The sequence below is a fragment of the Raphanus sativus genome, chromosome 8 (genome assembly GCF_000801105.2).
Source record: "Raphanus sativus cultivar WK10039 chromosome 8, ASM80110v3, whole genome shotgun sequence".
NCBI classification, from domain to species: domain Eukaryota; kingdom Viridiplantae; phylum Streptophyta; class Magnoliopsida; order Brassicales; family Brassicaceae; genus Raphanus; species Raphanus sativus.
In genome coordinates this window covers 14,447,633-14,462,965 of record NC_079518.1, presented here as the reverse complement: position 1 = coordinate 14,462,965, position 15,333 = coordinate 14,447,633, and the positions used below count along the sequence as shown (strand labels likewise).

The 15,333-nt window shown below is 34.8% G+C and overlaps 2 protein-coding genes across 2 annotated transcripts; one reads left to right on the top strand and one right to left on the bottom strand.

Moving 5' to 3' along the window:
* Nucleotides 1–751: 751 nt before the first annotated feature.
* LOC108821000 (uncharacterized) lies at nt 752–3,097 on the bottom strand. Its single transcript, XM_018594046.2, has one exon. The coding sequence runs from the start codon at nt 2,992–2,994 to the stop codon at nt 850–852; it is 2,145 nt and encodes a 714-aa protein (XP_018449548.2). The 5' UTR covers nt 2,995–3,097; the 3' UTR covers nt 752–849.
* A 7,542-nt stretch (nt 3,098–10,639) lies between these two features.
* On the top strand, nt 10,640–13,611 carry LOC108820065 (putative pectinesterase/pectinesterase inhibitor 43). The gene is made up of 4 exons (XM_018593051.2): nt 10,640–11,311; nt 11,522–12,374; nt 12,844–13,228; nt 13,311–13,611. Exons 1-4 carry the CDS (start codon nt 10,640–10,642, stop codon nt 13,609–13,611), a joined length of 2,211 nt encoding a protein of 736 aa, XP_018448553.2.
* Nucleotides 13,612–15,333: the final 1,722 nt, after the last annotated feature.

Genomic DNA, 15,333 nt, shown 5'->3' with positions numbered 1-15,333 from the left:
TCGCAAAAGCTATAGACTGAGGCACACTTAAACCCCTGGGATACTTGACCAAATCAGCACAATATTGAACACAATGTTTATATAATCAGACGGGGCCACGTTACCCCATACTCATCAACGTGGATCCGCCCCTGTGTGTGGGCCTTATGAGATGCGGTTCAAAACCAACATGGACGATACAGCAACAATGAAACAACTTTGTTATGTTTTTCTATCAAGATTTTGTTGATGATCTTATTAGTCAAAATTAAATATAACGTCCTCAAACAGGGTATTCTACAACTGGATATGTGAAAAATTACTTTAAATGATCGCCAAAAAGTGAAGACCGAAGTTTATAACTTTTTCACCACAGCTGGTTTACGAAATTTAATTTTGGTACGAGCAGATCGAGTTGAATTATTTTATGTGGGTAGAACCTCGACTTGTATCGAGGCTTCCAAAAATTGACGAGAAGGCCCAACCAAAGTAAGGCAAGGCCCACTCGCCTTTTAAAATAATGTCCGTCAAATTTTGGAGGCACGATCCGTCGTCACTAAACGATCATTGGCGAATCATTCTCTTCCTCTGACAGAAACGGGTTACGCATTTAAATCAAACTCACTCCCGTTTTATAGGCCATAGAGAAAACAGTCCTCTCCCACAACCACCGATGTGGGACTATTTTATCTTCGCCCAAACACTAGGAAACCGAACGATATAGTTTTGTTTTACTATTTTTTTCTTTTGTATTTGTGATGTTTATTTAATATTTTTTTTTTAATTCCCATATTTATTTTATTTATTTATTTTTTTCTTCTTTAAAAGTTTTCTTTTTCATAAGAAGCTGCAATAGCAAATGATAATAGCCTAAGCAGAAACTGGAGTTTTGGTTTGGTTTTTTCCCATCTTCCATTGTCTAATCTTCGCCAAAGTCTTCTCAACCTTCAACATGCGTGCTTCCAGCTTCATTGCTACCTCATCTTTTCCAAGTTTTCTCTGGTTCAGTCTCTCATCATCAACTTCTTCTTCTTCTTCTTCTTCTTCTTCCTTCTCAGCTATTATTCCATTAGAAGCAACTAGAGGATCTGAAGAGCTGATGATTTCATCATTCTCTACACTCATTCTCTCTATTTCTGGCAGTGCTACAGTTTCATCTCCACAAGCAAGCTTTTGAGGAAGGCCTGAAACATTGTCATCCACTTCAGGTCCACCAAAACCGTAGTCTCCTCCTTCAGTGTTGTCACACTTTTTTGTAAGCTTGACAATCTGAGCAATGATATTGTTATCATCTTCTTCCATCTCATCTACTGCACCAGAAGCAACAACAGAGTCTGAATAGTTGTTGTGTTCATCTCCAATAGCAAGCTTCTGCTTCTGAGAAAGACCTGAAACATTGCAATCCACTTCAAGATTCATTCTCTGAGCTCCAGTATCCTTTGCATCACCACACTTCTTTCTGCATTTGATTCTCTGAGCAACGGTAACGTTATCGTCATCTTCTTCATCTAGTGTTTGAAAACAATCCATAGCATTCTCGTTGTCATCCTCATGACTAGCTAGCTTGCGTTTCTTGTTTGTCAATTCCTCAGCTTTCTTCTTATCATCTGCTAACTTTTGAAAGACTTGGCTCAATGGTAGTACCTTAAGAGGCACATCATCATCATCATCATCGTCATCATCATCATCCCTTTTATTGCTTGCATTGAAAGTCTCAGTTGGTTCTTTCACTGACTTCATCCACAGGTCTCTGTATCTGGCAGCAGAAGCAGAAGCTGTGGTAAGGCGAGAAGGGATGTGTTTCTTTGAACCATCAATAGGCCTATTGTAATCCTCCTTCTCTCTGAAGTTACTTCTATGATTAGTAGGAGGATCCTGAGCCAATCCAAACTGCATTGCAACTCGATTCGGATAGTAATCCTCCATAACACCAAGCCCATCAAGCTTGGAAACTCTCACACAACGATCAAACTCATCATCATCACTCATTCTCTTAGCCTTTTCATTGTAAAACCTCGGTGGGTTCCAGTTCCTCAAAGGTTTAGTATAAGGACGCCAATCAAAATCATCAACAAGAAACAATCTCACCTCCTCACCTCTCTGTCTCAGACCACTCCACCGAGCAATCCTAGGCTCACCGAACAGTATCACATTCGGTCTCGGTCCAATGCTCTTGAACCTCTCCCATATCCACACTTGGACCAACTTAAACAGAGACTTAACATCAACAACACTATGAGTAGACGCTAAAGCACGAACTTTCCCCAAATCTCGGTAGATGCTAGCCAGAACAGCAGGCGCAAGAGCTATCCTTTCACCTCTAGCTAAACGAACAGCGACGGAGAACACATCTTTCGAAATAGAATATCCCTTTTTATGAGGAAACACAAAGTTGGAAAGCCAAAACACGAGGAAAGCCTCGTGCTCCATCTGATCATCCTCAAAGCTTGAGGAGATCCATGAAGCCTGCTTCACACGGTCACTCTTCACACTCTCCTTTCTTCGCTTCTCGAGTCTCGAAACCGAGTCTTTCGTCTCTGAGGTTTCGAGTGGAGTGTAAACAGAGGAGCCCACGACGGAGAAGCCCAGAAGAAGGGCCACGTCCTCGAGGGTTATCGTGGCTTCACCCCAAGGGAACACGAAGGTTTTGGTCTCAGGGCTCCATCTCTGAGCGAGGGAGAGGATCAGAGAGGGGTTTTTGCGGATTTTGTAAGTGGAGGCTTTGATTGCTTGGAAGATTCCGGATTGTATCCAGATGGGTTTGTGTAAAGCTGACATTTTTCGAAACCAAGAGTTGAACTTTTCGTTCGGTAGCCTCCACCCGGAGAAGGAAAGGGTCAAAGGTGAAGACTTTACGCGAGGAGGAGGAGGAGGAAGGAAAGGTTCAGACCCATCAACATGGGGTTTCAAAAGATGGGATTTTTTTGTGATGGGTCGGTTGTTACTCTCATTGGGAAGAGCCATGAGCTCTTCCCTCTCTTCAACAAGGTTTCCATGAGTGGGTGTTGGATCCATTTGGAGAAGAAGAAGAAGGTTGAGAAGGAAGAGACAACGCTCTGAAAACCTAGAAATGTTGTTTGTTTGGGCTCGAGAAATGTTTAGTCTCTCTCTCTCTCTCTGTGTTGCAAAACGTATTTTATACGATGTCTGTATGAAACAGTGAAATTGAATTAACACAAGCAATTTTTAATGTTTCTGACTAGTTATCCGTAATTCCATATGTTTCTCAGTTTTATATAAGAAAAAAGTCCAGTATTTTATAGGGTGTGGATCGACGTAGTTATTTTATTTTGTGAATTTTTCTTTAGAGCATCTCCAAAATACACTCTAAAACTTCAAATATAAAGTTTTTTGCTCTAAAAAAAAAACTTCAAAACTTTAAAATTTGAAGTTTCATATTTTTCATTGCATTTTAGTCCTTACATTTACATATTATATTTATGATTCTTAAATATTTTTCTTTTATTTTTTTTTTATCTTTCAAAAATTTATAACTCATAAGTATTTCAAATTTGCTTTTATAATTTTAAATTTTAAAAATGTAATTAAATAAAACTTAAAAATATTTTTTTTTAAAACTAGATTTAGATAACAACAGTATTAGAAAAAAATTAACAAATACACTAATTGGTCATATATGGAAGTATTAAGAAAATAGTTTTATAGAATAATGTAGTATTTTACTTGTAATTTAATATTTAATTATGTATTTCTATGTAAACTTATATATTTTACTGTATCATTTTGTTAATTACTATTTCTATAATATTTTTATACATTTGCTATTTATTTATAAATTTTTATAAATTTAAATTAAGAATTATAAATATAAGGACCATAATATAAAATATAAATTATTTTGAAGTTAGATTTGAAGTTTTGCTTTTTGGAGAAGACTATCTTAAAATTTCAAAAATGAAGTTTTGCAAACTTCAAAATAGAGTATGCTTTTGGAGATGCTTTTAGAAAAGTGTGTTCTTTTTGGGCCCGATCAATGTTGTAACAAGAGTATGTCTTAAAGGTGTGCAACAAGATCGATCTTGAAAGAGTCACCGAAGAAAAATTACGCTCTACACTTTTTGGTTTTCTCTTTAAATTAAAAAAAAACATTTTCTATATAGTGATTTACATCCGAAAATCACATTTTGAGTTTGTGTTACACTATGGATCACATATTACTATAGGGTCACATATTACCACTTGGACACTTTCTTTAACCTTTTCAATTTATTTCTAACCAAAACATAACTAAAAATATCTCAGTAGGACCCATTTATTTATTTCATCTTTTTCTCCTATTTTTTTCTTACTGAAACAACAAAGATATCCCAGCTTTGCAAAAGTGGTGGATGAGTTTCAGACCGCTTGTGCAAAAATGGTGGATGAGTTTCAGGCCGCCGGTGAACTTCAGCTGATCTCGAGCTGAGTTCGATCACGAAATTGTCGCAGTACTTTTTCCCCGCCGTGAAATCAACAGAAACAAATTCCTCCTCCACAGCGTACTCTCCAATTCATCTCCCTTGTCAAAACACAAATAGCTTGTGGTGGTTGTGGTACATGAAATCTGCCGCATTAGCGGTTATTTTAGTCACTCAATGAAGCTTGAACAACAATGGCCAAATATCACAAAAGCACTATTTTGAAATCTCAAGTTGAAAATCAAATTACAAATGATAAAACTATGATCTTGAAGTGTAACCTACGGTTAAAATGTGGAATAATAGAAGATTATGTGAAAAAAAATTAATGGCGACCACAAAAATGGTTGCAGAAACCCTAAAAATCTAGGAAAGACGATGACATATTTACTAAAATGTCACTTACTAAAAATATATGAAAATAAACAAAAAGAGGAACATGGGAGTCAAAACAGAGTTTCTTGGAGAGAAGGAAGGTCACTAACTATATGTACATACACATAATACATATTATTTATAATTTGTATTAAAAATTTTAAAATAAACTAAAACTAATCTCTGATTAATATCCGATAATCATTGATTTTCTTCATTAAGTGTTAGGTCGCGTGCGAAAAACGCCTACCAAGTTTCCAAATAAGGCATGTCCACTTTCATGCCAATAAACATGGATAATAATGTGTATGTACACTATTATATTATGGTATTGTGCAACTAGTTGTGATGGTATGTACAGAAATGTAATTGAATGTTTTAAAATGTAAATGTTGCGTTGAATTGTACTTCTTGGAGGCAGCAATGCAGGATGCAGTATAGTGTGTGTTTACTAGTTGGTGTGTACACCTTTTCTGATGTCCATATATATACCAATCTCATCGTGTACAACACCTGATCATTCTGTCATGAAATATATGTACATATTGTTATCATGGATAAACTCAAGTTTCTTACGTAAAAAAAATGTTTACACTAACACGTGATATGAAATAAATGTGATAATTGAGAAGAGTTATGGCGGACCAAATATCACATGTGTACACAAACTCATTCAAATTTAGGATTTTGTTTTTTTTTTTGGAAATTGTTTTTGGGTGTACATGTGACTTGGATTGTGCACATGTGTACAATCATGTATATGTACAACTAGGAATGTGTACATATATGACGTGTACAAAATACTAGATGAATGTTTTTACATGTACATGTTGCGTTTGTTGATGTAGGAGACATTAGCTGGTAATACAAGAAGGTCAAACGAAAAAGTTATGTGCTTCTAGCTTGAATTGAAGTTATTTTAAATATCAACGACTTATCACTAATATATGACACTAAGATGTTTTGCTGTTTTTTTTTGGTATGTAAGGTGAAGTAGTAGCGATGAATGTTGATTGTAAATAAAATTAATCATGTTTGAAATATATTTTTCTTTGTGTACTATAAGGAAAGAGTGATATATGTTTAGTTGTACACGAGATTGGGTGTACACATAGATGTGTTCGATTTAGTTGTACACATTTCATTAATGATGAAAAATTACAAAAATAACATTTTCTTCTTCCTTGGCCACTGTTAACCAGAAACCCTAATCACCGTCTCTCTCGCTTATTTTTCAAGATTCTTTACATTCTCCACTTTTCTTTTGATGTATTTTGTCCAGATTTGATATATTTCAATCATAATTCATGGTTTTAAATTTAAAATTTCGAACAAAAGTATTTTTTTGTTTCTGATTTGTTGAACGTTTTGTTCCAAATCGCCACTGCTGAGTGCCACCTTCTTGATGATGCCGTCCGACTCTTGTGTATCACGACGTCCAACAATGATACCTCACATCGATCTGTTGAAAAATAATTGAAAAAGAGAATCGATAAAAACCTCAGAACGATCTCTTGAATAAATTCTGTAGAAGTCAATCAATAAAAAAAATTAAAAAGAGAGTTCAGAATGAAGAAGGTAAGAGAGAGGTGATTGTGGCCTATTGCTTTCTAGTGAAATGTGAAGAAGTTAGGAAAAAGTGTGTGCGTAAAAGGAAGTGATTTGTTGTGTTATTATAAAGAAGTAAAGTGATCCACAATGTACATATTTCTTTTCACTATATGTGAGATATTTTTATGTGGATCCGAGATATTATGTAGACAGTTATACTCTTAACGAAACAAACAGTAAATTGTTACTTTCAAAAGAGACGTGGGTTTTAGTTTGCGTTTAGACATTAGTTTAGTTATGTTTTTATTTTATAATTACTCATTCCATCTTTCAATTTTATTTTTTCCTCATTTTTCAGATATATAAAACAAACATAATTATTAGTATATTGTAATTTTTTCTACACATTTTAACATCCAGTTTCAGGATTTTATATATTTTAGTAATTATATAAAAATGATTGGACATGAAAATATGGACACAGATGTCAAGATGTGGGATACTTCTCTATTTTAATACCACAAAATGTGAATATGGATTTGTGTTACCAAAACTCTCACCAAAAAAAGAAAGAATTTTGGGCATAAACACATTTGGACTCATGTTAACAAAAGAAGACATGGAGTGATGTGGACAGGGACTCATGTGGACAAAGAAAAATGTGGACGATAATTCATGTGGACATGAGAAAAAAGGTATAGTTATAGACTCATGTTAACAAAAGAAGAAAAACATGGACATGAACTCATGTTGACATGGATTCATGTCCAAAACCTCGACAAACCACTCACAACAAGTTGTGGACTAGATCAAGCAAGCGAAAGCTGCGGAAAAGACATTAACTGTGGCTTCACATTCAGGGAAGTACATATGTCGAGCAAGCGAAAGCTGCAGACTTGAAGGCACAGGATCGAGTTCCTTCTTACCTCTGTGGAAGTAGAGGTTTCACACAAAAAATGAAGAAGAATTACACATAAGAAAAAGGATCGAGACGCTGAGACGCCGAGAGTAAGTGGGTGTAATTAGTGTTCACATATTTAGAAATGAGAGAAAGCAAGGGGACTTAGGGTTCATGGATTTGGAAACGAAAGGAAGTAGGGGGGAGTGATTTCAAAATAGAAGAAGTTTCGGTGTACAAATTACAATAGATTGTATATCATTAATTTGTTTTTGTGGACAAGTTATAAATAATAGTATATAATTAAAATTTGTTTATTTTGCAATGAAAATTTAGTTCATATGAATAGAACACACAAATGAACTTGGTTTTAATATCTTTTCCCAACACACGATCGAAAGTTGTGGACAAGATTTTGTGGAAGAAGTTTTATGGACTAATTACCTGGACAAAGATTTTTGGACAAGGTTTCATGGACAAAAGATCCCAATCATTTAAAATTTCAAAACATATATAATAAATAAAAATGTATTATATATATAATTTTGATATTTTGAAAAAATATCTACTAGTAAATTTTTATAGACATAGAAAATATGGACAGGATTTTTGTTGATAGAAATTTTTTTCTAGGGGTTAAAATGCATAATTGGAAGCTTAGGAAGAAATCAAAAGGATTTACAATCAAATTAAAGAATGTTGGGATCAATTTGCAAATAGCCAAAACTTAAAGGACCAGTTGTATAATAAGAGGAACTTGACCATTAGTGCTCGACCTTTCTCTCTGCAACTAAAGCCACGACTAAGATGGCCGCCACGACGGATTCCAAGCATAACGACCACCGCAAGCTTTGCTCTCGCCTCAGTTCTTCCTCTGGTCCCGTTAACCCGATTCAAAAAAACATAGTTTTGAGATACACAAGTTTAAATTAGGTTTTTAAACATAATCAACGCATATATTTATTGAATACTATGCCAAAAAATTATGGTGCTCCTGTGGGTAACAACCATATTCTCATCAATAATCATTGTATTCGAAAAACATTTATGAGTGATGTATCAAATCACTCAAACTAAGTTATCTGTGGATATACTTTGTCTGCACAATACAAACACTATATAAATCATTTGATTGTACTACAAAAAATGATCAATACTTATTTAATTGATATTTTTTTTCATTTCGCAAATCATTTTAGGATAAATTCACTGTGGTTATATCTTTACCCTAATTTGCTCTTTATATGAAAACATAGTTTTATTAATATCATGCACAAATTAATTAATTTAATTTATATACGATTTATGTATATAAAATTTATGCATTGATTAATTCTCATTTCAGAGATAAAAATAAATACATATAATGTATGATTCAAGATTTCCCAAAAATCTCATCGGTTTTATACCGAAAAACTTAATCATTATTTAGATCTAAAATTTTCTACTTAAGTATATATCTACTTTAATTCTCTAAATCATAAATCTATTTTACTTTCTGGATTAGCTAGATTTTTATAACCATTAGTTCTGATACCACATGTAAACATGATTTTACATGAACCCTAAGATCTTTAACATTTAAACTAATCACATAATAAAACTTTAAAGAAGATTATCCGAATACCTCGATTTGTCGTTGTGGAAATCTTCTTTGATGATTTTGATCATGGAAGATGAATTCTTGATGTTCACCCAAGGGTTTAAGATTCTCTCCTCTAGCTTAAATTCTTTCTTTGTGTGTTGCTTTTAGGATTTTCTTAATCTTTAAGTTGGAGTTAAGACTTCTCTCCCCTTGCATACACACCTTTCTTTATGTGTTTCCCTTAAGTTATTGTGATGTTTTAGAATGGAGCAAAGACATCTGTTTATAGGTGGGGAGAGAGACTCAGCTTCCTCATCAAGTTTTGATTACTTTCTAACCAGGTATTTCTTATTTTCGTGGCAAGTTTATCTTTTAATCTCAACTATCCATCAAAGTTGAGTAAGTGACAAGTGTTTACTTAAGGTGACTCATTTCATTATGAGAATACAAGTGTGAAGTGTTCTAGAACATTAGGTTCATACATTGAACTTGTTCTCTTATGCATCTTCCGTTGAACTTGTCCTTTAAGTCACTTTGCTCTTCTAGATCATTAGTCACATATATTTTAGTTAAAACACAAGGAAATAAATTCCTTTATTACCATTTTAATTGGTTACCAAGTATGCTTAAGGTTAACAATTTCAATATGAAATAAATTACTATAAGACCACATCATGATAAAGAAATATTCGTTCCTAAACATAAGTATGTCTACATAGACATATATATTTCTTACAGTCTGCACTCACTAACTCACACCATATCTAACTAAACAAAGATGGCAAAACAACTTCCATAACATTTCCCATAATCCTAACCATTATCTTAACGTCATCCCTTAACCACAAAAATCCTGGTAATTAGAACATTGTTATTTCTCGTGTTTGCTTTTGGTTTATGCAAGAAACTTTGAGCTGGCTCTATAGTTGCGGGAAAAACCGGTTGTTTAACAAGGATTGAATTATTTGGATACTGATAGACCAAAACCGTTGCATTAGTGGAAGATTTTTATGGACTCTCTAACAGTATAAACTTGTGGACCGTGGTAGATGTATGAACTATTATGGGTATTGACAGAAGAGAGATTAAGCAGATTAGGGTTTGAAGTGAAAGTGATAGTGTTGAGCTTTTCTAACCCATCATATGCAATCATCCTGACCTTATCCTTTCGAGAAAACCCCATGGTACGTGGTAAAAAGAGAGAATGAAGGAAGAGAGACGAAGAACATATTGAGAGTTGATCGATAGAGCAGAGTTGTTAGTTTTATGTGTGCAGCCTTCGTTAGATGGATCATGTTGATAAGAAATATGGAGAAGAAAGAAACTATATCAAAAAGAATTCGTACCTAGAGTAAGTTAAAACTAATGATTTCTCTTTTCTATGTTTGAAGTAAAGGTAACTGAACCAACGAACAAATAAACCATCTGTGAATTGCGTAATATCACCATTGTGAAAGATAAACCATCTGTGTCCTGTGAATTGTGCTATCACCATTGTGAAAGTTATACGTGATTTATTCATCTGATCGTTGCAAGTCTCAGAACATTAATATTATGCATAAGTTATTATTATATATATACACTCATATTATGCATTTATTCAATTTTGTGGCCAACCACCTCCAATGATATAAAAAGAACATTAGTATTCCGCAAGTAAAGCAAAAACCATTGGTAATATATTAAAAAAAAATTGAAAAACTAATAATCACCTCATGTTCATTTAACGGTATATAACTAATTTTCCCTCCTTCTTACACATATAATAGAACTTTGAAATCTACTGGCATTTAACAATAATTGTTATATTAAAAAAACATTTACAAAAAAAATATGCAGAATGGATGGAACGATTTAAGGAGGATGAAAAGTTTTTCTTTGTTCGGAATCATGTCTCTCTTTATGGCAATGGTCATCTGTGTGGAAGCCAATAAAAGCAGCATCCCAAGTCGAAAAACCGAAGAAATTCACCGTGGAAGCAAGTTGATGATAACAAAGACAACGGTGAGTGTAATATGTTCCTCCACCGATTACAAACAAGAATGCATAGAGACTCTGGAGACTGTGAGGTCCCCGGATCCTCGCAATCTGATTAGAGCTGCCTTTGATCTGGCAATCATATCGATTCGTACTGGAATAAATAAGGGGATGATTGATATAAAGAGCAGGGCAGACGCAGATGTTCAAACAAGAGACGCACTTAATAGTTGTCGAGAGCTTATGGATTTTGCAATTGATGATCTTCTAAAAACGAGGGACACATTCAAAGGGTTTTTGTTCACCAGATTATCAGATTTCATTGACGATCTTCTAGTGTGGCTAAGTGGTTCAGTCACATACCAACAAACGTGCATCGACGGATTTGAAGGGATTGATAGCGTAGCAGCTGAGATTATGGAAATGGTCATGAGGAAGGGGCAGCATCTCACTAGCAATGGTTTAGCGATTGCCTCAAATCTCGGTGCTTTGTTGAAGACTTTTCGTATTCCGATTCCTATTCTCAGGGTACTTTCTTCCAAATCTAGCAAATCACATTTCTTATCTTAATGATTTTAAGCTAAGTTTTAGATTTTATAACTAACAGATTAGTAATGAATTTTTTATATATTAGATTCCATAATTTCTGTTGAGTTTGTATTTTTTACTTGCTTTTTGAAAAAAAAATATGTTGTCCTTCGAACGTATAATACACACCGGACTTGAATTCTCCAACAGCCAGGAAGGGATGGACTCGGCATTTTTGGTTCGGATTCTCCACAAGAACGGCCACTGGATTCTCCAGGTGATTCTCCTCAAATGGGAGATTCATCCGATAATCAACAATCTCCTCAAATGGGAGATTCTTCTGAGAATCAACAGTTGGATTCTTCCATGAATTCTCCTCCTCAAAATTTGAAAAGTTCCAAGAAACAACCGTTGGATTCTTCTGAGAACCAACTGCTGGATTCTTCCGAGAACCAACCGCTGGATTCTTCTGAAAACCAACCGCTGGATTCTTCCAAGAATTCTCCTCAAAATTTAAACCCTTCCAAGAATCAGCAACCAGATCTTTCTGAGAGTCGAGCTTCAGATTCTTACAGTACCCAGCCGTCGGATTCTTCCAGAAACCAACCTCTAGATTCTTCGGAGAATACTCCTCAAAAGTTAGATTCTTCAGAAAGCCGACCGTTGGATTCTCTTCGAAAATTAAATCCGCTCCGAGCATTGAATCCTTTTGGAAAATTGGAGGACAGACACTTATCAGAGGAAACAGGGTTCCCACGGTGGGTAACAACGCATTCCCGGAGGCTTCTTGTAGAACACGGAAGAGGAAGTGCAAACGTAGTGGTGGCAAAGGACGGGAGTGGTAAGTGCCAGACGATCGAACAAGCATTAGCAATGGTACCAATGAAGAACCGAAGGAAGTTCGTGATTTACATAAAGCAAGGTGTCTACAACGAAAAGATTGAGGTAACAAAGAAAATGAAAAACGTCATGTTCATTGGAGATGGGCCGACAAAAACCATCATCACCGGAAATGTCGCCTTTTTGCCCGATCGCATCGGCACCTACCGCACTTCCACAGTCGGTAAATTCATATACAACATTCGTTTTTTCGTCATCAATTTTATACAATATTTTTTTTAGTTTGTTTTTTCTTTAGTTTACATAAAAATTATATCCCCTCCGTTTTTAATAGATGACATTTTAGAAGTAGGCACATGAATTAAGAAAATATGCGTCTTTTTATATTTTCTAAACAAAAACATCATCAATTATTTATTTAACCACAGTATAACCAATGATAAAGTTTACTGAATAGTATAATTGGTCATATAGCATAAATTTTAAATAAATTTGACATTGAAAATTGAAAACATAATCTAATTTGGAACAAAAAATTCTTTAAATATCAAGTATTTTAAAACGGAGGGAATATAATTTACGTAATATTGAGCTAACCTTGAAGATTCATAAATAATTCATAAGCTTATGTATCGCGTTATTTAAGTTATTGTTGATGTAAATGTGTTAATGTTTTTCTTCGGTCTTTGAAGCGATAAATGGTGACTATTTCATGGCGAAGGACATAGGGTTCGAGAACACGGCCGGAGCAGCACGCCATCAAGCAGTTGCACTCCGAGTTTCAGCCGATTTTGCTGTGTTCTTCAACTGTCGTATGGATGGTTACCAAGACACACTTTACGTCCATACACACCGTCAATTCTATCGTGACTGCAGCATCTCAGGCACCATTGATTTCGTCTTCGGTGATGCCAAAGCCGTTTTCCAAAACTGTGAATTTGTCATCCGCCGTCCCATGGATAACCAGCAGTGTATCGTTACAGCCCAAGGACGGAAAGACCGGCGTGAGACGACGGGGATCGTCATCCACAATAGCCGTATAACTGGTGATGAAACATATCTTCCCGTCAAAGACAAGTAACCATAATAATTTATACAAAACTTTAAAACCATTACCAGCCTTATATCACTAGGGTTATTTATATGGACCTATCTACAGGAACAGAGCGTTTTTGGGACGACCTTGGAAGGAATATTCAAGGACAATCATAATGAACACAATAATCGATGATGTGATAGACCCAGAAGGTTGGTTGAAGTGGAACGAGACTTTCGCTCTCAACACGTTGTTCTACTCCGAGTATCAAAACAGAGGCCGTGGTTCAGATCAGGCCAGCCGGGTCAAATGGAGGGGTATTCAACAAATCTCCGATAGGCAAGCGAGAGGATTCGCTCCGGGGGATTTCTTACGTGGCAACGCATGGATCCCAAAAAGACGCATTCCTTACAACGCTTATTGAAAGCTTGTCTTTTTCTTCTTTTTTGCTAAACATGAAAGCATGTCTCTTTATAGTTTCATCTTCTTTTTCAAGGAAATACTCTTTGTGTATGTAAATCTGGAGAGACATAAGATTTGTATATAGATTATTTTGTATTAGAGTTTAGTCCGTCCTACGGTGTGTTATTAATTGAAATAATTACATAATATACTATCAGTTTTACTGAATATTTTAAAATGATTAGTTTACATTAAATTAAAAGTAATCTCTATTTTCAATATGTACGATTTGCTGTTTTTATTACCAGTAAAATATACAATTATAATACAAAAAATTACAATTATACAATACAAATGACAACTATACATTTCTACATATTATCTATTTAGGGTAACAGTGATATTTTTGAAATAATGCTTATTATATCTCTATCATGCTTTTTCCAGCATATTTTTGATTTTTTGTTGAAAACTTGAAATGCCGATAAATACCCACATAATATCATTTATTTCATTTTTATACAGTTTCTCGAGTGGAACGTTACCTCTGATCACCTCTTATCCAACCACTTTGTTAAGCACTCCTAGCTTGGCCACATCCTCCTCCAATAGACAGAGGTTATATTTTAGCTTCTGATTGTTTTCTATTTTGTTATATTATAGTATTTTCTTGATGTCTATTAATTCTTCTCTTTCAACCCTTAATTTTTATTGTGTATGATATACTTTTTTTAAATTGTTTTCCTCCAATTATAGAATATACATACTATCCTTGAAAATTTTGCAATGTACAAAAAGATATTTCTTTATTTTAAAAGTGTAATATATTGGAAGTTTAAAAAGAGTATTACAGTCTAAATAATGAATGCCAAAGGAATATTTTCAACAAATAAGATATTTTAATTATTAAGAGTGTAACATATCTGAGTGTTGAAAATGAGCATTATAATATTAGATATTGAATGCGAAAAATATATTTTCAAACTCAAGTAATATTATATTTTACAGTGGAATTAAATATGGTGTTATCAACATACACATAACTACTGATCTGGTTACGTAGGATCAGGGCCGGCTAATTAGAGGAGACACAAATGGTGCTACTGCCCTGGGTTCAAGACCAAGTCTGTGATATAATTTTAAAGTTCATTGATGGGTACAAACGCGTCTGCGATTCAAACTCGGCATTGTGTTGGAACGATGTAGCCAATATCTAACACCTCAATCCATGTCGAGATAGAGAATGGTAGCGATCCATCTACCAGCTCCACCTGAAAATTTTGGTATTTTAGCCTAACTAATCATTTGTGTCTTTGTATTGAGATTTGTGAAGTTTAAGCTCTTTAGAATTGTTTTTAATATAAAAATGTTGTAAAACTAAGTGGGGAAACTTGTTTCTATTATTAATCTCGATCAGGGGTCTTATATATATATACATCAGGTCGTGTTTATCCTAAGTGGATAAGTACAACAGTCGATAAGCATTATCTCCTGCGGTCGGTACGGTCCTGGTCGGTCCGGTTATGTCGATCACAATCTGGTACATAACACTTCCCCTTGATCGACACATCCGGTACTGGTTCGTTGCATGCTTAATGTTGCCTCATTAAAACCTCTACTGGAAAACCCCAAAACCAATGTGGCAAAATGGGAAACCATGGACAGGAAAAAGAGTACAACACATGAACTCCCCCTGATGAATGCATCACTGTAGTAGACGCATTCTATCTGGTATCCGAGTCTT

Bases quoted from the DNA above. Each gene is read 5' to 3' on its own strand.
- LOC108821000 (XM_018594046.2), bottom strand. From the start codon at position 2,994: ATGGATCCAACACCCACTCATGGAAACCTTGTTGAAGAGAGGGAAGAG.
- LOC108820065 (XM_018593051.2), top strand. From the start codon at position 10,640: ATGCAGAATGGATGGAACGATTTAAGGAGGATGAAAAGTTTTTCTTTG. The intron at 11,312-11,521 runs GTACTTTCTTCC...ATTCTCCAACAG, and splicing joins TTCCGATTCCTATTCTCAGG to CCAGGAAGGGATGGACTCGG. The intron at 12,375-12,843 runs GTAAATTCATAT...CGGTCTTTGAAG, and splicing joins CTACCGCACTTCCACAGTCG to CGATAAATGGTGACTATTTC.